The 24,721-nt window shown below is 41.5% G+C and overlaps 2 protein-coding genes across 4 annotated transcripts; one reads left to right on the top strand and one right to left on the bottom strand.

The window, feature by feature from the left end:
• Window positions 1–1,052: 1,052 nt before the first annotated feature.
• Window positions 1,053–5,846, bottom strand: PDE12 (phosphodiesterase 12). The gene is made up of 3 exons (XM_056337000.1): window positions 4,520–5,846; window positions 3,431–3,509; window positions 1,053–2,687 (listed from the first exon to the last, which is right to left on the bottom strand). Exons 1-3 carry the CDS (start codon window positions 5,789–5,791, stop codon window positions 2,245–2,247), a joined length of 1,794 nt encoding a protein of 597 aa, XP_056192975.1. The 5' UTR covers window positions 5,792–5,846; the 3' UTR covers window positions 1,053–2,244.
• Window positions 5,847–5,915: 69 nt separating this feature from the next.
• ASB14 (ankyrin repeat and SOCS box containing 14) lies at window positions 5,916–24,392 on the top strand. Of its 3 annotated transcripts, XM_056337001.1 has the most exons (13): window positions 5,916–6,323; window positions 6,627–6,732; window positions 6,828–6,966; window positions 9,826–9,892; window positions 14,110–14,321; window positions 14,850–14,905; window positions 16,270–16,401; window positions 16,496–16,654; window positions 18,543–18,788; window positions 20,379–20,550; window positions 21,472–22,015; window positions 22,900–23,053; window positions 23,818–24,392. In XM_056337001.1, exons 5-13 carry the CDS (start codon window positions 14,194–14,196, stop codon window positions 24,009–24,011), a joined length of 1,785 nt encoding a protein of 594 aa, XP_056192976.1. In that variant the 5' UTR covers window positions 5,916–6,323; window positions 6,627–6,732; window positions 6,828–6,966; window positions 9,826–9,892; window positions 14,110–14,193; the 3' UTR covers window positions 24,012–24,392. The 3 variants fall into 3 exon arrangements, with proteins under 3 accessions (XP_056192976.1, XP_056192977.1, XP_056192978.1); XM_056337002.1 differs by lacking the exon at window positions 9,826–9,892; XM_056337003.1 differs by lacking the exons at window positions 5,916–6,323; window positions 6,627–6,732 and having other exon boundaries at window positions 6,751–6,966.
• Window positions 24,393–24,721: the final 329 nt, after the last annotated feature.

The raw sequence follows: 24,721 nt of genomic DNA on the forward strand, positions 1-24,721 counted from the left end.
CTAATATAATTTAATTCCAAACTCAACAAGTGCAATCTTACTGTTCTAAGTGACTGGGACATTGCTCTTGCCAGTCTGCAAGCCTGCGTTATTCAGTGGAGTTTGGTTTTTTGGGTGTTTTTTCCCTCCAGTTTTTTAGAGCTGGCAAATTGTAGGTGGCCTCTGGCTCAGCTGTAACGTGGTTATTTTCAGTGGTTTTTCCCCAGGTGTTAATACTTAAGATTTTTTTTCTTCTTGAACAGATTGTCCTATTATTTTTTTGTCATTATTTTAAGATGCCATATGCTTGCAAATGTTACATCTTCAGGTGTAAGCTTTCCCTCATTTACTAAATTAGTAAATATTCTTTGCCCAGATATGAAGTATACAGCCTCCATTCTTCTGCAAGATTTTCTCTTCACTCCTGTACCTTGTAGTTTAGTTATGAATCACTGATACTTTTATTACCAACTTTGTAGTCTAGAATAGATATCCCCTTCAACTCATATGCAAGACTGAATTACACTTTTACTTAGACATACAAGAGAACAGCAACTGAACAAGGACATACCCGAAGTATGTGGGGTCCAATTTTATTGGGTGAGTACTGTCCATCCCTGTCTCAACGACCTAACGTCATTCACTGCCACTTTTATAATGTCACACTCTGTTTTGCTTCCAGTTTTTTAATCCAAAAGCCCTTAGCTACCATTTGGATTAGCAAAAATTGAAACCTGGAGGTAATGGAAAACAGTAGTAGTTTTATTGGAATTAACATAGAAAAAGCTAAAGAGCAGATGTTGACAAGCTTTTTAAAGCACCACCCTTCAGAAACTAGCAGGTACTATGGCAAGAGACAGGACCAATGACCCTCAGCTATATGCTGCTTGAAAGTTTCTGCCTGTTTTTAGCAGTGTATGAGGAGTTTACTGAATCCCAGCTGTAACCTACAGTCCACCAGAACACAGTGGAGGTGAGTAGTTGTGGAAATACAGGGTATGTAACTGGGCAGACTTGCTTTGCCACGAAGGACATCAGTAACTAGAACAAAATCAAAACTGACGATAGTAACAGACTATTGAAAAGAGAACTTTATTAAGTGAAAGAGGGAGATCGAGTGAAATAGTTTTCAAATGCTATTTGTTTCATATGCACTAATGATGCAGGGAGAAAAGCTTGTTAAGTGATTCAAACCCCTCCAATGCAGTCAATGAAGGTACAGATAAAATACATTTCCCCGCATCCAAATCATCTCCTACAAAACAGGGAAGACTATATTTCTAAAGGAAAAAATTCAGGTAGAACACCATTAAAGATGCAGGTGGTCTTTGTATGCAATAGAGGAACAAAATAGAACAATTATGTTAAAGGTTTGCAAGTCACTTGTGGGCTTTTTTCTGATTTAGGCACAGATAGCTAATGCACAACATTAACTATTCTGTAACTCCCCCTCACCTGAAAACACATTGTTAAAAAGCTCCCCAGCTCCCTCCCATCCAGAGCTGGCTGTCCTAAACTTCAGTATTTATTGCCAATGATCATGAACAGGAGGAGCAGATGTTCAAAGTAAATGCTACCTAAATATGTAGTCCAGTTTTAGCCGGTGCTGCAGTTACCCTCATTACACATACTGAGTGGGCAAGCAAAATGCTTCCAAATCAATTATAACTTTGATTTTAACCTGCTTGATTGTTGACAGAAGAGCTATCCGCTGATACTCAAGGAATATCTTTTCAGAAGGTGGTAGGTCCAAGTATGTTGTTCATGCTAGTTACTAAAAAATTGGAACACAGTAATGGTGAGCAAGACAATTTGCAAACTTATTTTTAAAAAAACTGTCCTGTGACAATAATTACAATGAGGCTGAATCAATTAAATCCATTTGTTTTCAGGTTCTATGTTTGGTTCTGAATTAGGCAGGGTTCAGTTTGTATACTGTCTTATAAATCAGATTAAATTCATATTTTTTAGACAAAATATTCTTAATCCTTTAAAAACACCAATAAAAAGGTATATGATAATCCAATTTTCAAAACCCCGTCTTAGATTTTTCCTGTAAGCATATAAAAAGGGAATGAAAAAGTTCTCATGCAAATATTCTGAACACTGTGATAGTATTCAGCAGAACCATTACACACATGAACTTTTCAGTAATCATTCTGATTTCCTTTTAGTAGCAGACAAGCCAGGGTGTAACCTCAGTTCCCCAGCAGAAAATGAAACTTCTGGTTTGAAAACCCCCAGAAGCACCATGCAAGAGCTGATCTATTTCCACTTTAAGTCACATACTAATGCTATATGATCGGAAGGATGTGAAACACTTGGCAAAGCCTGATGGGTTGTTACTTCTTCATGACTTGGCATCGGAATGACCTGTTCAACCTCTAGAGCATTTTTGTCAATGAAAATGTAGTCCAGACACCCATGAAACCCACCAACATAGTTTGTATAAGCAGGTTCTCCACAAGCACTTAGCAGTTTGAAAGGATGGCTGAGAGCCATATTGCACCTTTCTTCTTCACCATTTGAGACCCAGTCTTCATGATCTTCCGCAATGCTGCCGCTGCTAATAAAACTGTACGTTCCAGACGATGGTGTACTATTAAAATCTCCACAGAATATGACTGGTATACCAGGATACAAGTCACATGCTACGTGCTTGATGTGAGACAAGGCTACAGCAATTTGGATGAGACGGATGTTTCCACCTAAGAATATAAAAACATATTAAATACTTCACAGTAGCATTGGAGGAATCTTCCAAGTTACTCACTTCAGCATGTATCACGTATAGCTCTGAAACGGCAATCTCATTTTATATTTTCTGTGCACTACGTTTTAGAATAATATTCATAAGAAGACCTTGAAGTTTGTGACTACAAAAGTTTAAAGGGACAATGTTTTAACTTCAACTTGCACATGCAAGAACCCTTGAACCGCCAGCACCCATAATTACATCAGCTTTCTGTTTTGTGGCAACCATTCTAATAATGCTGCTCCTGAAAAGCACAGAACCAAAAGAAAACTGATTTAAAAGAGGAGAATCTGTTCTAAAAGCTTCTGTAGCCCAGCCTGGTTGCCCTCCTGGCAGCATCCCAATACAGATCCTTCAGGTACAACAGGATTGGGAAGCTCTGAGTGCACACAAAGCTATCTATATTTTATGGTCTACTCTTAGACCATAGTAACTTAGTAACGTGACTTGCTTTGCTTTCAGCTATATTCTACTGACTCCCAGGCAGGTTAGAACAATCCTACTCTAAAGAAAATAAACACACATACCAAGCAGCCTGGCTTGGTTCATCAAGATAAGAAACAAGACAAGAAACCCTCAGTTCCAGAAGAAAAGGCTATAGCTGCAAAAAACCAGGGGGAAATCTATTCTCTCCAGAAAGGACAAAAAACTTTACAAACCCAGTTAATCCCACATACACGAACATGACAAAATTACCTTTCGGGTGCCAGTATAGGTGGGTATTAGCTGCACAAATCTTCCTGGAAGGATCGGTTGTAGACTGAAGAACTGAAACCTTCAAGAGAAAAAGTAATCCTTGATAAGTCTTAAATAGAGAGTCAAATATTTTAAGAAGTGCAATAGTTAGCTTATGCCTGTATGGCAATCCAGGTCAAAGCACCTGACAACTAATGAACAGTACAGCTCCTAAGTTGGGTCTTTTTATCTTCTATAGAAGGTCTGTTTATAGAGGCAATATATTATCACTACATCCAGGTATTTGACAAATGCTCTTTCGTCTGTAAGTGCCTGGTCTGGCTGTATTTTTTTCCTTCAATCCAGCCCATATTTTTTCCTAAGATGCTGCTAATGCTGTACCATTCTGTACTATTATTTTCTGCAACAGAATTGGAGCTATCGCTCAGGTTTTAGCAAGCAAACCGTAGCACTGCATAGTTCTTAAACTGAACATAAATGTATCAAGGAAATCTTTTTAGTCCTACTCAGTCCACAAGAAAGAAACTTTCATCAGTTAGTGTTTCCAAAATTCCTGGCACAGACTTCTACCGTATACACAGTGCTCTGCCGGCAGACCCACTGGCATCAACAAGCTCACTGACCTGTCCTCCAACCTTATTTCTCTCCCTATTGTCACTTTCTGAAGTGGCATTCCTAATGCAAGCTAAATTAACTTAATCTTATCTAGAACCGACTTACAAGATTTAAGTTTTATGAAATACATATTCTGATGTATGGGAGTAAGCCGTGAAAAGCCTGGCAGCTAATACCACTTGAGAATTGATACTTGGCTCAGAATCTCAACAGCTGTCTTTGTCTTAAAAAAAAAAATTGCCTTTTTTACCAAGTTTTGGTGATTCTATACATCCACTTCAGTGAAGCCTCGATGTTTCTGTTCTTGTTCCGAAGTTGCTCTTCTGCTCTATCCATTACCCTGGCTAACAGCGAACGTACCACCGTCCCACGTTTCTGACTGTTAATCCCTCGCCCCCCTTCTCCTCTGGTTTGACGCTCGACAAACCTGCCCGGGGAGAGGGGGAAGAGGACGCAGGGCGGCGCGCGCCGTACCTGCAGCACCGACGACCTCTGCAGCACCTTCTCCTGCACCGCGGGGTACCGGGCCAGCTTGTCGCACAGCTCCTTGTGCTGGGGGTCGGTGAGCAGGGCCTCGCTGAACGCGACGTCGTGCCGGCTGAGCAGGCTGAACTTGTCCCTGCGGTAGAAAGTGGCCAGACCTTCGTGCTGCTTCTCCTTAATCTTGAACAGCCCCTCGAGCCCGAAAGCATCCAGGGCTGGGGCCAAGCTGTCCACGAAGACGGACTTGTCCACTTCCTGCAGGCAGATCAGGTCGGCGCTGTAGCCCGCCAGCTCCTTCTTGAGCAGGTTCTGCCGGTAGTCGAGCTCCAGGGCGTAGGGCGCGCAGTAGGGGTACAGCACGGTGCGGGAGAACTCTGTCTGCGCGTACACGTCGGCCAGCACGTTGTAGGAGACGGCGCGCAGCGCGCCCCCGCCGCACACCCGCCCGGTGTACAGGTGCCGCGCGTCGAAGGTGCAGGCGCCGGGCCCGGCCTCCACGGGGCCGCTGCTCTCCACCTCGCGGGGCGGCCCGTAGCGCTGCGCCGCGTCCCCGGGCGTGCAGCTCAGCTTCAGCCGCAGCCCCACCAGCGCGTTGGGGGGCGTGAAGACGCGCTCGCCCACCGCCGCCTCCACCCAGGCCGGGCCGCCGCCGCCCGCCGCCGCCTCCCCGCCGGGCGCCGGGCGCTGCTCGCGGTACCAGCGGAACAGGCAGTGCTGCGGCGCGGCGAACTCGGCGCTCAGCTTGGGGCAGACGGGGAAGCCGGCCAGCAGCGAGCGCGGCAGCTGCAGCTCGGTGAGCGCCGGCGGGTTGCGCTCCACGCGGTACTGCGCCTCCCCGATCTGCAGCACGGCGCCGTCCTGCCAGGCCGCCGCGTTCGGCACCTCCTCGGCCACCGCCTCCCCGTCGCGGGAGAACAGCCGCACGGCCGGCACCGCCGCCGCCTCCGGGCCGCCCTCCGCCGCCGGGCCGCCCTCCGCCCGCGCCTTCTTGTTCTTCTTTGCCGCCTTGGTGCGGCCCTTGGCGGCGTTGGCGGCGATGCGGGCCAGCGCCCGGCCCAGCGGCTCCGCTTGGTCCCGCTGCATGTGCCGGGCGCTGCCGTCGGGCAGCACGAACCGCAGGCTCAGCTTGGCCTCGGAGGGCACGCAGCGCACCACGGCCCGCTCCATGGCGCCGCGGCCGGCGGGCGGGCGGGCGCCTTCGGCGGGGAGGGCGGCGGGCGAGCCGCCGAGCCTCCTGAGGGCGGAGCGCAGCCGGCGCCACATGGAGCCGGCGCCGCTTCTCGCCCGCTTCCGCGGGGCGCGCCCGGAAACGACGAGCGGCGCGCGGCCTCGGCGGCGGGACCGCGCTCCCAACAGCCACCGCGCGGGGCGGGGCGGGGCGGGGCCTCTGCGCCACTGAGGGGCGGCCCGGCGGCGGCCAGCGGCGCCCGCGGCGGTGCCTGGCTGCCTTCCCAGCCGTTAACCCGGCGGTGCGGCCTCAGCGAGGCGGCGGGCGGGCACGATGGGGCTCTCCCTTTGGCGGCCGAGCCCCGTCTCCTCAGGAAGGCGTCGCGTCCGCTGCGGCGGGGCTGGCTTCCCGCTGGGCGCGGCGGAGTGCGCGCTGCCTGCGCATAAATCTCTTTGTTTCGGGTGTCTGCGTTTGTTTTCTGTGAGAAAACGTTTTGTGTCTGGATTGAAACTGGGAACTTAGATAGCCCTGGGCTGTGAAAATGTGTTGGGAAGGTGCCCAGGGCTTTAGAAAACGGGACCGATGTTCTCTGCAGCTCTTCTTGCTCGTGGGGCTCTGCCCACACAGGTGCAAAATCGGGATTTTAATGTCTCTTTGTCAAATGTGGCCAAGTGGGCAGTAAATCTTTGGAATTTCTTTACATTTCCATTTATAATCCAACAAAATGTGCAAGCTTAGCAGCAGCTACCTGATGCGTGAGGCTGTTGTAGTTTCTTAGGTGTTCTTGCTGTGATCTGTAGCGAGGAATTTACACGCAGGCAGAATGCTGGAGCAGAGACCGCGGACTTGCTCAGGTTATATTAGGCCCTGTGGCAGACTGAAACTTAAAATTTTTTCCAACTCTTTGCTTTTTTTTTTTTTAAATCACAGGAATATATGAGTGGTGTAGTATCGTACCAAGCGCAAGGGTGCCCCTGCCGCTTGAAATGGCGGTGGGGCTGCGCGTGGGCAACGTGCCCTTATTCCCCACCTGCAGGTACGGTAGCAACAAAAAAAGATTGATTTTTATTGTCAATATCATTACTGTGGAGGTTTCAGCACCACATTTTCTGTATCGTCTGTTTCTCATAGGTAGCATAACGCTGCAAACGATCTTCCATACACATATGATCATTTGACAGGAGATGTTCCGACACCAGCTGGCATGATAGCATGTTTTGGTGCTGTATTTTGACCAGAATGTACCAAAGATTGGAGCAAACTGTGCAAGGTTAGAAGGTTATCTTAGATTTAAACAAGTATTTGCTTTTTTTTTAGACTGCTGAAAAAGGCTTCAAAAATCCGCTGTCATTTATTTAATATTTATTTAATATTAGCCTACTAAAACTCATTAAGATAATGGGATAAGATCTGCTGATCCAATATTCTGTAAATCTGAATTTAATTAAATCAGTGAATTTACTCTAAAGCAGCATGTCAGAAATGAGAGCACATCGTTGACTTTGTAAGGCTTGCTTATTGCTTAAATAAAATCTCAGATTTTTGTTGATTTTGCCTTAAAGTGAAAGACTTAACTTTAAAATGCAGTTATGTATAATGTTAAAAAAATATATCTATATTAACTTAAACCGGCACATATTTGATGTTAATTAAATGGTTGATTATGCTGCTTGCAAATGGACAGACCCAACATACTAATACGATGATTCATACATAAATCAAGTGATTTGAAGTCACTGATTGTGACTGGGACATTAAACAGTAACAAATCAGCATTGAATTACTGTATCAAGTGGATGGAAGATACAGTCGTGAGATGAATTCCAGCTGTGTGTGAGCTTCTTAAGGTAGTACATTGTCTTAAGTTTATGTAACAAAACCCCCCACGTTCAGATGTACAAAAACCTGGACAAATCCTACAAAATTGGAGAGAGAGTAAATATTCTGGGGGGGAATGTAGTTGGATATTGAAATTTTTACTTATACTTGACCTAGTTCAAACTCTTAAAAGGAAAAGCACATTGCTACTTTGTATTGAAGTGGCATTTAATAAAAGGTGTAAAGAAACATGGAATAATGACAAATGGGGGTTTCTTCCAGGAGAAAAATATCTCTTGTTCTGATAATTTGTCTTTGAGTAAGACTCTTGGTGACCCAATAGGAGTGAGAGCCTGGACTATTGCTAGTTTGCCAACTGACATATTTTCTGTAGACAATGGGATCATTGTTGACAAATCAAGACATTGCTAGGTGACAAAAAGGTTTAATTTTCAAATCCAAACAAGTTTTCACTTTTTACAAAAAAGCAATCTAAATATCTAGAGACAGTGTAGCTTCTGTAGAGGCAATGTAATTGAAAGCAGGAGTAGAATCTTTATATCCAGCTCCTGTGAAATTTAAGAGATGTAACACTTTAGAGATTTGTGTATGTAGTTACTTGAAAGTTTTCTTTTTAGGAGTTGCGGTGCCCTTGGATAAAGTTTTAATATTGTTTTTAACAGTGTATTGTGTTGTCCTGTTACTGGCTAATAAAGGATTTGTAAGAAATGGGTTTAGAACTGCACAGAAATCCTCATTCTTTACATGTTTAGTGATAGGATTCAGGTTTTGTAAATTGCAGGGTCCAGATACCACAGTCCACTTCAGGCTCTTACAGTTATGAAGCTATCAGATGGCATTTTTATGTTTTACAGATTTTTATTGTGTGTGAAACACACATCTATATAAAGGATTCTTTTAGGACCTTTAACAACTTTTTATTCCAACTGAAATTTTAGTTCAAAGGTGTTATCTATTACATTATATGAAAACTTGTGATAGTTGTCTGCAGGTAATCTACAGGAGTTTATAGAAGCAGAAATATGATTATAAAACTTTCTAATGATGTTCTTGTGATCTGTGTGCTCTTAAGAATTAGTCTTGATTCATACCAAAGTCTAAAACCATTAGGGAGCTACAGTCTAGATTTTCTAGAAAGGTGAAATTTTTGCAGGTAATGTACAAGAGACAGTACTACTAATTATTTAATATATTTTTTTCATGTAATTTGTCCTTTGCATTGATGGAGTATTGGGAAAGGAGTGATATAGACTTCACTTAGGTTTTCTGAGTACAGTTATGTAGAAGATAGTCGAACAGTATGGGATTTGTCCGTGATTATTCAGTGTGTCATTTTCCTGTTTCCAGGATTGGTATGAATTAGGGAAGCCCATGTTTTTTCAGCTGTCGGGATTTTATTTTACTCCAGCTTTCTTAACTGGAGCTATGCAAAACTATGCTAGGAAGACCAGGATCCCTATTGACCTTCTGGGATATGAATTTCAGGTAGAGATATATTATAAATGCATATATTCTTAATCCAAGTCCTGATGTTGTGGTGAGATGTAGTAAGTAAATCCTGAACCTGGAAGGTTCATTTTGCAACTAACTCACTGCAATTTGACAACAAACATTTATTTCTTTGGTAAGGTAGGCATGTTAAATAACATCCTTAAATGAGGTAAATTTAAGGTAGTTCTGTCACTGGACCTGGAGCTCCACTCAATGAAACAGCCTATAGAGTACATATTTGTCTGTGTGATTAAAGCCTTATTTTATAACCCACAGTAAAGGTAATTAGGAAACACACATAAATCTGTTATCTTTATAGTTTTGTATAAAAGTAGTACTGAAAGAAAGGTATTGCTATATTATGCTCATTTTGGATTGATCTTCTGAAAATTTGCTATTGCCATAATACCTCAAAAAGCAAACAGCTTTGAAAGTTTAATTACATGGAACACTTATTTCTTGAAGGTTATTCCTCAGGATACTGCACCAGAAGATGGTGTTTATATCCATGGATTATTTTTAGACAGAGCTGGCTGGGACAGGACCAAGTCAGTAACAAAGTGTTTTACCATGGTTCTGGAAAGCTTTCTTAGGTGCTCAAACAAGATGTGTTTAAATATTTTAAGTGATAACTTTTCATATTATTGAAATAACACACCAAAATAAATGCTTTTCATGCGTGGAAAAAAAGGAATAAAAAAAAATACCCAAGCAAGCAACAACCAAAAAATATACACTGAACCCCTCTTTGGTTTAACACCAAGCCACAAATAACTGCTTTGTTCCTTTCTCTCACCAGGGAAATGTTAGCTGAGCAGTATCCCAAGTTGCTTTTGATATGATGCCAATCATTTGGATAAAGCCAAGTGAGTATAATTTCTTTGAAGTGTGAGCATTCAACCCACAATTCAACAGAAATTGCAACAATAAATTCCTTTTTTACGGAAGATCAATGCTTCTACCCTCAACAAAGTACCCAAATGTGCACAGAATTCATGTGCATCTGACCTATGACTTTTACATTAAAAATTGGGCCTGCTAGCTTGACTCAGTCTCATCTGAGCACTAGGCCTGTCCCTTTTTCCACAGATATTCATAATTACGAATTAGACGAAAGGGCTAGTTAAAGGATTTTTTTTTATATATAAATACGTTTAGGTGCTGCCCAATCTATTTTTCATCCAAAAGTTAATGGGTAGGAAAGCACAAAATATATCTTAATAGAAAATGAAAATAGCCTGCACTTTTTGAGAAACATTACAGTCAATGAACTTGAAGCATTAAGAATGCTGAATCATGTGGGTGGAAGGCTAGTAGGTGTTAAGTGTTGGGATGTGGATGAAAAAGAGCAATGGATGTTGTCTGCCTTGAACTCCGCAAAGTTTTTGACGCTGTCTCCCATAACATACTCATATGTAAACTCGGGAAGTGTGAGTTAGTGGAGCAGACAGTGAGGTAGATTGAGAACTGGCTGAAGTCCTGTTCAACTTGCTCATCAGTGACCTGGGTGAAGGGACTGAGTGTACCCCTCAGCAAGTTTGCAGCTGATGGAAAACTGGGAGGAATGGCTGATTCACCAGCAGGCTGCACTGCCATTCAGTAAGACTTGGACAGGCTGGAGAGTTGGGCAGAGAGGGATCTAATGGAGTTCAATAAAGACAAGCGTCAGGTCCTGCACCTGGGGAGGAGCAACGCCACGCAGCAGCACGGGCTGGGGCTGACTTGCTGGGGGGCAGCTCTGCAGAGAAGGACCTGGGAGCTCTGGTGGGCAGCAGGTCGCCCATGGGCCAGCAGCGTGGCCTTGGGGGCAAGAAGGCCAGCGGGACCCTGGGGTGCATTGGGAGGAGCATGGCCAGCAGGTCGAGGGGGGTTATTGTCCCCCTCTGCTCTGCCCTGGTGAGGCTGTGTTTGGAGTGCTGTGCCCAGTGCTGGGCTCCCCAGTTCAGGAGAGATGGGGAGCTACTGGAGAGGGGCCAGCGGAGGCTATGGAGATGATGAGGAGGGCTATGGAGGCCATGGAGCATCTCCCTTGTGAGGAAAGGCTGAGAGGGCTGGGGCTGTTCAGCCTGGAGGAGAGAAGGCTGGGGGGGATCTCACCTCAAGGGCGAGTGTCAGGAGGACGGGGCCGGGATCCTTTCAGTGGTGCCCAGCGACAGGGCAAGGGGCAGCGGGCACAAGCTGAGACACAGGCAGTTCCATCTGACACGAGGAAGAACTTCTTCACTCCGAGGGTGACTGAGCACCGGCACAGGCTGCCCAGGGAGGCTGCGGGGTCTCCTTCTCTGAGACATTCAAATCCTGCCAGGCTGTGACCCTGAGCAGCCTGCTCTGGGTGAACCTGCTCTGGCAGGGGGCTGGACTAGATCAGCTCCAGCGGTCGCTTCCAACCCCGACCATTCTGTGATTTCAGTCTGGATTTATGTATAGTCTATGTCCTGTCATAGCAACAGTGAAAATTGTAGTAAGAGAATCAGTTAACTATGTATAGTAGGTACTTCTGATGCCTTCCTTCTTCAGCAAATTCATCTTTTCTGGATTTAATTCAGATATTCTGATTTTTGTATGGTTTTTTTTCCAAATTCTCTGGGAAGAATAAATGATAAAGTCTTCCTTATGACCATCTGCTGTAAAATGTCTGCTTCCCTATTGCTCCAGAGACGCAGTCCAGTTTCAATTCCTTGACTGATTCCACATTTTTTTTCTCAAAAAAAAAAAAAAAAAAATTACTCAAGCATTCTTCCTAGATCTCCTCTAACAAAGAACTATTTCCACCTTGCATTGACACAGCCATCATAATTTCTTTGCAAGGATCCCTCTGTAAAATACAGTAGGAGAATTTACTTAATTATGAAAGTCTCACTCTGTCCTACTGTCACTATTACGACTAGGCATCTGTGCCCTTCATTTCCCTGCTTATTTTGTATTACACCAGCATAAGTTTTCAGCATAGGTCTGTCTTTCTGAAACTGCTTTTCCCTTTAAAGACTCTGTATGTTTATCTTTTGTTTGGTTTTTCTATTTATATTAATATGTGAATTGTGATAAAGCAATCAGAAACAGCTACTTTTAATAGGATTCTTGCTTGGTTTTCTTTGCGTGTTTATGTTTACTTTTATTGATTTTACTTTTTATGCTGTCTTACTCTTTTAAGTAAGCCCATAACATTATCCTCAGTTTACTCTCTTAGGAAAGCACTGAAGAACTTTCTTCCCATAATGTAATAGTTACTACTTACACTTCTCAAATTCTTATTCCAAAAACTTTTCACAAGGGTATTTCTACAAAGAATTTTCTTTTTCCTTTGTAAAGAATTTTAATTCCTTCTTCTGCTGACACCATTTGTCAGGTCAGGTTATTAAAACATAACTAAACTATGTGAAAGAAACATGGAGGAAGTCCCAGAGTATCTTATGATCAGGTATTTATAGTGAGCTATTAATGGACATAGGCTCTACAGAGATCGTTTTCAATCCTGAAAATATCACTTTCAGATTAATAATCAGTTCTTCAAAGTGTGAGGTCTTCCCTCTTTCTGAAGGTGAGAAAAAACGAGTGTGTTTTCTCAATTCACAGGAAAATTACTAGTCTTTTTACAAAAACAAATAGCCTAGATTTAAAATGTTTATATACTCACTGTACTATAGGTATAACTGAATACTAACAGTTACTTGTCTGTATATTTTGTTAATACAGTTCTCTTTTTTGCTACATGTGCAATTACAGAGCAAGGCCTTGCAATCACACATTAGATGGGTCAGGTAACAAGGTAGATGGTGCAGGTTTGCTGTGAATTACTGCTGCTTCAACTTTAAGATGTTTCTAGAATTATTCCAAACTCTGTAACGGGCATGTTGACAACTTCCTTCATTTTGCTTTGCTTGTTCATTTTGCCAATTTATTTATTTGCTTTGGTTTACTTACTCATTGTATTTTACTTTGCCCTGTATTTTTGGTTGGGTTTTTTAGGCCAGCTGTTTTGAATGACAGAAGTGGAAGTTTGGATAAGCTGAAATAGATGAGAGGTCTGAGCCTAAAAGAACGTCTGTGATTTTAATCTCTAATAGCATGTAGCTGAATATACAGAGGAACAGTGTGACTGCTTATGCATATAACTGTACATCTACACAGATTATACTATTTAATGACTGATTTGATCATCAATAATTTTTAATGATTTCTTCTTAAATTTTAACTTGTAGACTTAACAGATAGTATCAATGGGATTTAATTATATGCTCCATTGTTTGTATTACAATCTTAAAGGGTTAAAAATATTTTTAATTGAACTCTTGCTTTTTTTTTTAATTTTTGTAAACTCCGTTGTGGTTACACCAGTGTGTTTTATTTCTGCCTGCAGTGGGATATATATTGTTGCAGTATTTTGTATATATCCCTTACAAGCATTAGAAAAAAGCAGGCATGTATTGATGAAGAATGCAGAATCGTAAGTTTATGGCTGTAGATTATGTACATAAGGTGGTACAGTTGGTCTTTTTTTCAAGTATGGAGTTTGATATTGTTACAGTTGAAAGGCTGATGCACATAACAGGACAAATTACAATACTTTCCTGACTATGAGATATGGCCCTAATGACATCTTTGTTGAAACAATTTGAACAAAAGCTATTATTAAAAAATTTTATGTCCTTCACTTGCCCTTCACTTACAGGTCCTCTGTAAACAAACTGAAAAAACGTTCTGAGTCGTATTGAACATCTGTTCGCCTACTAAGGAAACATCAGAGAATGATTGTGATGATATTTGAGTGTCTAAAAGACTTAAGAGGGAATGACTATTTATCTGAAAACTAAGTTTAATTTATTTTTGTTGCTTTCTAGTAAGTAATGCCAGAGCAAGTAGCTATTCCATGCGTTCAGTCTGTGGAACAGAGATAAAAGCTAGCAGGTGCTATTGAGATGGAAAACCTTTACTCTGTTCTAAATAGAATAACTCTTTGCAGTACAAATTCAAATACTTGGGAGAAGGCAGGAGCTTGAGATAAAGAAGTTCTGATTCATTTATTTTGAACTATGTTTCATTTCTCTTGATACTTAAACAGTGGTTGTTATTTCTATTATTCCAGCTTTCACCTGAAGATTTAACATCTGCTTCCAACTAAAAAGCAGTGTTTCCCTACAAAAAGTGATCCAGGTTGTGCTGATTGGCTATGTATAATTCTACATACATGTTTGATGATGATTCTGATGATGAAATCCCTACCCAACAAGCTATTCAGGAAAGCTTACAAGATAGGCATAAAGTTGAAGCAAGTGGCAGTGCAAAAGAGGATGAAAGGTAGTAAGTTATTATTACTCTTTTGGGTGTTTTCTTGGCATTATCATAAGCAGGTGGTAACCTTATTTTCCTTTGTGACTCCGTATATTGTATTTGCTCTGGTCTTGTCTCATGAATACTGGAAACCACTGGTAGCTCACTGGTTCTGAGTTCTCCCTGAAAACGTATACCCATTTCCTTGAAAATATGGAATGTATGAAACTTTCAGGTGACATTTTACATCAATATCTAAATGAGTACAAGGCTTTATGAAGAAGATAAGTATGTGATGTAAAAATAGATTGGCATGGTAGCTTTCCCTCATTTTAGTATTTAATTGTTGGCCTTTGTGTGAAAAGTCCAATATTTGTAGTGGGACGGGAAGACCAACAAAAAAGAGTTTTAGTGCATTAAAAAAACCCTGACAAAGCCTAGGTAGCTTACAGAAATCTAACATGTAGTCTAGACTTGAGTGTTTAAATTGAAGTATAATTATATCCTGAAGTTTACATTAATTTTTACTTCTCATTTTGCTTTTGTTCTGTACAGTTTCCAGTATATTGCAAGTAAAGAACATGGGAAGATAGTTGCAGCAATTCGGACGGGTAAGTACAAATACCCACGCTAAGCCTGTTCCCCTGGGAATCACTTGGGAACTGCATTGTTGACAATGCCTACATTTTAGGTGTTTTATCACCTGATTTAAGTGAGTTTTTCTTTATGTAGTCTTGGGAGGAGTAAGGCAACTAAAAATGAGACACCTGAAAGCTAACTCATTAGATAGGAACATGGTAATATGGGATAGGTTCAAACACCACTCCTCTTAGAGATTCCAGTTCTTCATCTCCTGGAACTAGGGGGAAATGCCAGGCATTGCTTGTAAAATAAGCAACAGGATGGCAAGGCCTCTAGTCAATTGATACTTCATGAAAGCATTTGCCACTTTGTGAGATACCCAGATTAAAATCCCTTCTCTACCTGAAGAGTGTTCCAGAATTGTTCCTTAACTGCCAAACTTTATAGTGTATTCCAACATGAGCTGCTCTTGGTCTTCTCTGAAACTTCTACTTTTTGTGGTAAAATCAATTTATATACTGGGTCACAGGGATAACTAAACAGCGGGCATAAGGAGTACAGTTGTTTGGACAGTCGTCTGGCACTGGGGAACCTTCAGTTCAATCCTTACACACATCATAATAGTTATAGAGATATTTAGTGGCGTAGGAATCAAGAAACCAAGTCTTTTCTAGAAAAGCAAATGCTATAAATATTCCATACACGATAGAGAATGTGTCTAAACTCTAGTCATCTTGCTGTCTGGCCTTATGAATATATAATTCTTATGTATGTACAACTTGAGCAGCAGAGATCAAGAGCAGTCTGTCTCCTCACCCTGTAGTTGTAACTAACAGAAGGGCAGACTGCCTTCTCCCAGGAATGATGGGATAAGAAGCAAGAGCAGAAACCAGGCCTGTACTTAAACAGGCTTTCCAGCTGAGAAAGTTTTGCTGTTTCTCAATGAGATATAAAATTGAAAACATCACTTGTGTTGATTAAAGATCCAATAAGATTTTTAGTAAAAGTGGAATAATGAGATAGGTCTCATCCCTGTTGAATCAGCTTCATTTTACTTTTGCCAACCTAAATATTTTTTCCTACAGTTTCGCTAGGATACTTTATACATTAAACTTCCATGAACTATGGAACAGAGAATTGTACTTGAAGTATTTTAGTCGCTCTATTATAAGTAAGGGTTTTTCGAAGTATAATTCAAACTGCTTTGTGAGTCTACGCAATCATTGATTGTTTCATTTACCTAAACAACCCTCTGAGAAAAAACTGCTTTGACAAAGCAAGCTGTTTATTCTAGATATGCTGGTGGGATAAATAGCACTCAATATATTAGTTGCGTGCATTTTGTTTTATGATGAGTAACAGGATATGATGCGTCTGTCTTAAAATACTGCAGGCCAAGAAGAGGCCTTGATGAAGTTGGTGAGGCACAGTTCAGCTTTTGAAGAAGCAGATCAGCAAGGCTGGCTTCCTGTGCATGAAGCTGCAGCACAACTAAATAAGAACATCCTTGAAATAACTTTGAAAGGTAGAGTCCTTCTGGTTTTCCACCAGAAAGTTTTACAAAGTCCAGTTTGATGAATCATCCAGCTTCAAATGTGTTCTGCTTTTCTGTGTTTCAGCCTCCCGTGCCATTACATGGGAACAGAAGACTCTAAAGGGGGAAACACCTCTCGTGGTGGCAGTAAGAAATTGCTTTGCAGACAACGTCCGCTTTCTCCTGCTCAATGGCTGCAACCCCAATGTTAAGAATGAAGAGGGAGATTCTCCTTTAGTTATAGGTGAATACCTGGTTTAGGGGTGGAGAGGTGAGGGAATGGGGTGAGATTACAGTTACACGTTTTAGGTTTCAATTTGACATACTTCAGTATCTAAAATATTTTGCTATAGGGAGTAAAAAAATGTTAATCTCAGTATTGAACAGGTCTGTTTTTCTTAGATGGTATCAGGGCTTTAAATGATGTGACAATTCCAAGTTAGAGACTGTTACCACAGAGTTCTTAGCATTATTTGTTACTTAAAGTGTGATGCTTATCGATCTACTGAAGTATGGGAAACATAGAACTACGAGAAGCTAAAAATCCTTCCCCAAAGTCAGATCCGATGCAGGGAGCTCCAGGTGCCTACTGTTTGCCATCTCTCAGTTACAAAGAGTTTGAGGTTCAGGTTGAACATGCATCTTTTTCCTCAAAGAATCAGCTAGCTTTCTCCATGAAGTGCAGAGTGTCTTCCTCTGCTTTCCTTAGCCTCATTTATACAGCAGTGCCAGATAACCAGCTCCTGCTTCTTCAGGCTATTACTGTTCTTCATTCCTGCAGGCATAAAACATTCATATTCTCTGCTTACATGGTATCTGTCTCATTCTACTAGCTTCTCTTTCTCCAAAACCTGTGGTAATTAGTTTTGATTTTCAAAAATTGTAGCAAACCAGCCAGATTTATCTGCAGTACTTAGAACGCAAAACAGTGTTTGTCCCTATTCAGGCATTGTTGGAATTAATCCAAGTACGACACGTGAAGAAACTAGCCAGGCCCAAATTCTTGGTTCACTTCTCTGTGAATTTTTTTAATTGAACAACAAGGTCACATACCTAGTATCACACGTAGCATGAATGCCATTTTAATTTGATCCTGCACGAGAACTGTAATTCTTGGTTTGTTAAGAACTATATTTCGCCAGGATGGTTTTTAAAAAATTTCTATGTTTATTTAATTCACTTCCTTCAATCTGGGCTATGATGCTGCTATTCTTACTGGGTCCTAGCCAAAAAAAAAGGAACGCATGTTCTCATTGTCTGAGTTCTAAAGGAGTACTGTAAGTTTCTTGGACAAACCTTCATGTTTTTCCATATTGGAAGGGTGTTTTTTTCAAAACTGTGGTTAAAGGAAGAGGAAAAAGCCTACCAACCATCTGTAGGACCCCCCAGGCCATCCTTTTGAAATGACTAAACCTTCTAGTGGGGGCTACCTGCTTAGAAAAGATGCAGAGTTCCTGAATATTTTTGAAGCGCACTATATTAAAATGCACCATCCCCCAAGAAGGGGATATATGGGATTTATCTAAAGCAGCCATGTAGGTTGCAGATAATGGGACATCAGAGGTTACAGTGCTGTCGATGGTCTTCCAAGCAGATGTTCTAACCCACGCAGCCTAGAAGATCAAAGAGAGGAGGGAAAGGTGTTGCTTGCTCACTCCATCCACTGAAGCCAATGCAAATTACTCTTTTAAGATCCTTATTGACTTAACAGATCAGGCTTATTAAGCTAAGAAGGCGTATGACACAGTCATTTTAAACGTTGTTTCATATTATGGTAAGCGTTTACGAGCATTAGAGTGGGCTCCTGCCTGCAGCAAGTCCCTGTATGTGATCTCCATCTAGTGGCAAGGAAAGCCGCGTTCTGTTGCGTTTACCAAACCCAACAGAGGATTACAGAGAAAAAGAGATAACCATACCGTTTTTCATTTGTATAGTTAATGCTATCCTGGAAACAAAGAACAGACTTGTTGATAAGTTAAACCTTTCACTGTAGTGTGACGTTTCTCCCTGTATAAATAACACTGCCAGGAACAGCTCAGGCTTTCCTGGGCTGCCACATAACGTAAGCCATAGTGCATAGAGTAGTGTTGAATAACAAAAATTCTGGCTAATACTTCGCTATTGTCTTACAGCAATTAAACAAGATTCGTATGAAATTGCCTCCTTGTTGATAAATTCTGGTGCAAAAGTGAATTTGCAGTGTGTCCACAAGAGGACTGCTTTACACGAGGCAGCCAGACTAGGCAGGAAGGATCTGGTAAAGCTGCTCCTTCGTTCTGGAGCAGATCCCGACCCTCGCAGCGGATATGGGCTCACACCTCTAGCGCTGGCTGCGCAGATTGGACATACAGAAATCATGGAGCTCTTATTGCAAAAAGGTGAGACTTTATTATATAGGATGTTATAGGAAGAGAAAGCTCAGGGTGGGGGTCTGTCTTGCCAGTGTTATAAATATCTGATGGGATGATGTAAAGACAGAACCGGATCCTTCTCAGTGCTGCTCATAACAGAACAAGAGGCAATGGGCACCAACTGAAACCCAGCAAATACTGTCTGAACATAAAAACCCACTTCTTTTCTGTGAGGACAGTTAAACATTGGAGGAGGTCACTCAGAGAAGTTCTGGAGTCTCCATCCTTGGAGATACTAAAAACTTGACTGGATGCTGTCCTAGGCAACCTGCTGTAGCTGACTGTGCTTGAGGACAGGGACTGGATGATCTCCAGAGGTCCTCTCCATCCTCTGCTGTTCTGTGGTTCTGTTTTACAACTCAGTGGAAGGATTTAGTAACATGTAGGTTCAGTGGTGGTGGTCAAGTGAGCAGCAACTGTCAGCCATGTGTGCTAGCACCGAAACGTTTAAAGCCCACGTGGGACCAAGTGAAGCCTCTTTCCACCAGAGAACATTATTCCTAAATGGAGAGGGGAAAAACTGTTCTTAGCTTAGTAGCCAGTAAAACTTTGCATTACTGAACAGAAATGAACTGTTACCATGTTACTGGGTATATAGCCTGTAGTGTAAATGGATCCAAACATATATAAAATACATTTTTAGAGATGACTTGTAGCAAACTGTAGTAGTCATCAGTGAATGCTTTGCAAATGTACAAGAAATTGGATGCCTTGCAGGAGATATTTTGTTTGCATTTTTGGATGGCATCTTGATTTATTTGAAGAATTAGACTCCCAAATCTCGTGAGCAGAGGTCAGTCCAAAGAATTCCCCTAGTATCTAAATTTCATGTTATAAGATATATATTTCTGCTAAAGTAGTAAGCCTATTTGCACACATTTCTATTATTTTCTGAAAGTTCTTTGACTAGATTAAAACTGGTTATTGTAAGATATGCCTGCAGAAATAACAGCAGAAGTAACTTCCCTTACTGAAGAAAATTAAATGCTGTCTGCACCAAGAGGATTGTTGTGATGTAAAGTGAAGGCCTGATAAAGACTACATATTCATAATATTCAAATAATATATAAATATTGTAGGGAGTAGTTGAAATTGGTTTTAAATGCAATGTAGACAGGTCATCTTAGGGAAGGCCTGACAACATTGATGGTGAGGAATTTTATATGATGGCTCAGCAACACTGGAACTGGATTGTATGAACTGTTTTGGTGCTGGGTTCTCTCATGTCTGGTCTTTGTAAAGTAGAAGAATTGAAATGCATTATATGTAAGCCAATACCCAATTGTTTTTATGAATAAGAGCCAAACCCTTTGCTTGCCCAGTTCTAGCAGCAAGTCCTACTGTGTAATTGTGTTCAAAGCAATTGGGACCTTCTCGTTCCCAGGATTGCATAAACAGATCTAAAATCATGGATCCAACAAGAAGGTTTATGCCCCTAGGGATTTTCTTTGGTGAAGAACAGAATTCACAACACCCTGTCACTGGAGGATGGGAGACACTAATTACTGCTGGGTATTTACAGTGACTACTGTGGAAATCCTTGATGCTTCTTTCCAGGTGCAGATGTTCTTTCACAGGCGATGGATTGTGCTTCTGTATTATTTGAAGCAGCAGGAGGAGGAAATCCAGATTCTCTGAGTCTTTTACTAGAATATGGGGCTGATGCCAACGTACCAAAGCACTCGGGTCATTTGCCCATCCACAGAGCTGCATATAGAGGACACTTTCTGTGAGTTAATATACTAAAAAAAAAAAATCAATTAATGGTCATATCAGCAATATCGATTTTGTTAACTCTACCTTACCTAAAGCAGGCAGCACATCTGTTGTTTTGTAGAAGGAATTGTTTTTGACCATGTAAATAAGAGTTTACTGTGTCTGAATGTAAGAGGCTAGTCAGGACAGAATCATCATTTTAGGATGAACATACGGATTCCTACAGTATTTCCCCGCTTGTCATAAATAGTAACACTGTCCAGTCTGATGCTGAGGTTCTTGGGACATCCTCACTCTTTCGGTATGCCGCATCTCCACCCCATCACGGGAAGGTAAACGTACTAAATAAACAAATAGTCTTGGGGTATAAGGGTTATCCCTATTTTAAATACCAGAAGATTACTGAAAGATATTTATAGTAAAATCACAACCAGTAAGTGGGAAACAAGTCTTCAATACTAGGAATGTTGCATTGTGGTTAAGAATCTGAAGATTCTTAATTTCTGTGTTAATGTTTTAAATATATTAATTATACTTAAATGATTGTATACAGTATGTATTATATGTATTCATGTTACAATATATTATATGCTATTAATTACCTAATTGCTATAGGTTAAGCAAGAACACTGTCCTCTTGACACCCAGGAATCCTCTAGCAAGGAATGGGATTGTTCATAAATAATAGCATAATAAAATAGTATTTATGTGTAGTAGGTGTAAAGTCAGTATCCACGCTGGCTAACAACGTAACTGTTAGGAATTCCAGTCAGTGCAGAGGTACAGCATGCCACGGTACTGATTTGGTAGATTAAGACAATTGTATACAGTCACGATGAATTCTGAAGCCCAGCAATACAGAGAAATTAAAACACCGAGCTGGGTGAACTTGTATGTTTAAGATTCTGAGATTCTTATTTTTTTAATTCTTCAGAGCTCTAAAAAATTTAGTTCCAGTTACCAATTTTGATGCCATTAAAGAAAGTGGGATAAGTCCAGTTCACTCAGCAGCAGCAGGAGCACATCCTCAGTGCCTCGAGTTTCTCCTCCAGTCTGGATTTGATGCCAATTTTATGCTGGATCAGAGAGTGCGTAAAGGCTACGATGACCACCGGAAATCAGCACTGTACTTTGCCGTTTCCAACGGGGATATCTGTTCAACACAGTTGCTGTTGAATGCTGGTGCCCTGCCAAACCAAGATCCCATCAACTGCCTCCAAATAGCCTTGAGAATGGGCAACTATGAGTTAATGAATCTACTGCTCCGACATGGAGCTAATGTCAATTACTTCTGCAGAGTGAATACAACCCACTTCCCATCGGCTCTGCAGTACGCTCTGAAAGATGAAGTCATGTTAAGAATGTTGATGAACTATGGGTACGATGTGCACCGCTGCTTTGACTGCCCTCGGGGAAACAGTTCGCATTCCCAGTATGTGACTGCGGGATGGACTTCTACTGTTATCAAAGATACAATGGTAAGTCTATCAGATGGCTTCACATACTGTTTTACTGCTGGTATCCTTCCTAAAACTAAATGAAAATACATTTAATGCAGTGTCAGAAAAGGAAGTTTTGAAACTGTAGGACAGTTTACACATAAAGCTAGGGTTAGGCAAGGCACTAGAATTAAATCATGTTGCCATGAAGCCTGGTTCATGACAGCACATGATCATAAACAGTATTTTTGAATTGTGAAAATAAAGCTAATGATATGCTGATAACCAGTACAGAATGGGCTCCCCGGGGCAGTCTTGTCCGTGCTGTAAAAGCAGGGACTTGCAGGCCAGCTCACTGGGGGGTCCCGTATCCTTGTACCCTAACACTAATATTGGAAGGCTGTTGTAAGGCAACCCCCTGGAGCTGGCGTGATAAGCACTGAGCATTATTTAACAAACCTGGACTGAAAAAACAAGGTTCCTACAGACACCCATCAACGTCTTGTTTTGCAGTTTGTAAAGTCCACTTGAACCTAATAAATTCTTCTTTAACCTGAAGGGGGTGTGGCACACACTGCGCTGGTGGGTCCCCTGGTTCAGCACACCAGGACACGAGTCTAAATTCCACTTAGGGAGTGGTAGCGCTTCTTAAGCACTTGGTTACCAAATATACAGCTGCTGAAGTTCATTTTTGCACCTAGTACAAAATAACCCATCTCTCGGATTTTCACATTCTATTAGTGAGGCATAATGCAAGCTGTGACAGCCTCCACAGCTCCCCTGACTGAGCGAACACTCATTCCGGGCGTTTTGCTGAAGTTTATTTGATTGCTCTTGTCTGCAGAGGTGGGAGCAATTTACAGGAGTATTTTCCTATTATATCATCCTGAATATTATCCTATTAAACATTTTGTTTCTATCAGTTCTGCGAAGTGATAACCTTGTCATGGTTGAAGCATCTGTCTGGGAAGGTAGTGCGAGTGATGTTGGATTACGTCGATCACGTTAATATCTGCTGGAAGCTGGAAGCGGTTCTCAAAGAACAGGAACTCTGGCCAGACATCAATTTGATTTTAAGTGAGTATCTGGTGTTTACATTTGAAATAACAAACAAGCTGTTTTGGGATTGGGGCCTTCTTTGTTGGTAGTATTTTAGTTGCCATTTTCTTTACCTCAGACTGGTGCTTTCCTTCACTCTTGTTAGGCCAAGAGTTAGGTTTTGACAGTAAGAGAAGTCTTAAAAATCAGTCCGTGTAGGATTTGAACTAAGTTTCTCTCAAGTCTGATAGACAGTAACTGCAGTTTATGTAGAGCACTTGGGAACTTCCAATTACAATGTAGACAACACAGTCCTCTTCAAGGGGAGAAGCGCCTTTCCCCCTGCCTCAAGCTGATGGAACAAATCACTCTTTTAGTAGAGTGATTTAATTCTAGCCTAGATTAATTCTATATCCTTTTTGCTTGTACACAGATTAAGTAGTAGTGACTCAAAATTCTACTTTTAGTAGATCCCTCAGGTTGACAGAAAACTGGCACCAGTTATTTGGGGTTAAAAGTACGTTCCCCAAACTTCACTACTTAAAACTTACGTTTGACCAACTTGACAGAAACAAAATCTGTTGATGTAGAAGCCAATGATTGTAACTCTGAGATATATGGGCTGAGATAAAAAGGCTGGACCCTGACAGGTCTGATTGTCCAGGGACAGCCACATTCATTTAATCTGTCTATTCACAAGACGAATACACAGCAAAATTGAAAGGTAGCAGAGTACTGAATGAATAAATTGAACAAAAATTAACAATAATTTAGTAATATCAGTCTCACCTTCTCATTTCTAGCAAATCCTCGCTCTCTGAAGCATCTTTGTCGTCTGAAGATACGGGATTGCATGGGCCGGTTGCGTCTCCGTTGTCCTGTCTTCATGAGCTTCCTTCCACTGCCAAACTGCTTGAAAGACTACATACTGTACAAGGAATACGATCTTTATGGACAGGAAAACTTTATAGGAACCTACAACCTCAACTGTACGTAATTATTCTGTATTATGAAGGGAATGGTGATGTGGGTAAGACTTTGTGCAGCTGCTTCTTTCTTTTGGGATTTTATTAATAATACCAGCATTTCCTTCTCATCCCCTGAAGAAAATGGGGAGAAGCCCAAAATGTAAGTATTGGTAATCCCATTCTACATACCTAGTGGAATATAAACTATCTGAAAATTACAACAACAGTATTTTAAATGCTTAGTGTGAAAAGTTCAGGAACTGTAAAGTGTAGGGCTGCAAACCTTGTGTTATTGCTAAGTTAAAGCCTGTTGTAACAAATAACGCTACCCACACACACACCATCGCAGGGCTAAATGCAGGGTTTAGTTAAAACCCTGACCTTTAACTAAAACCAGGAAAGGACATAGTTCTTTTTTTCTCTTGTACTTCCCTTTCTTTTGCTAAGTGGTTTTTATTTGTGAAGTCCTACAGTGAAGTTCTGAAGAGCAGGTTAAGTAGATTCTTTTTTTCCTTCACCCAATTAAGCAATCCCACATTCTAAGCACTGGAATAGGACTAACAGCTGTAGAAACCTCTGCTCACCACAGCAGCTAGTGTGAAATACCCATGTTTCAGCAAGGCAGCACGATTTCTGAAAGACTATTGGTTCTGCACCTCATTCTCAGGTACTGCTATGTCTCATCCATAGTCCATTGCGATTACTCTCTCTAAAACTAGGTTTTCCTTGTACAGTGCTC

This window comes from Falco biarmicus, chromosome 4 (assembly GCF_023638135.1).
Source record: "Falco biarmicus isolate bFalBia1 chromosome 4, bFalBia1.pri, whole genome shotgun sequence".
Lineage (NCBI taxonomy): Eukaryota > Metazoa > Chordata > Aves > Falconiformes > Falconidae > Falco > Falco biarmicus.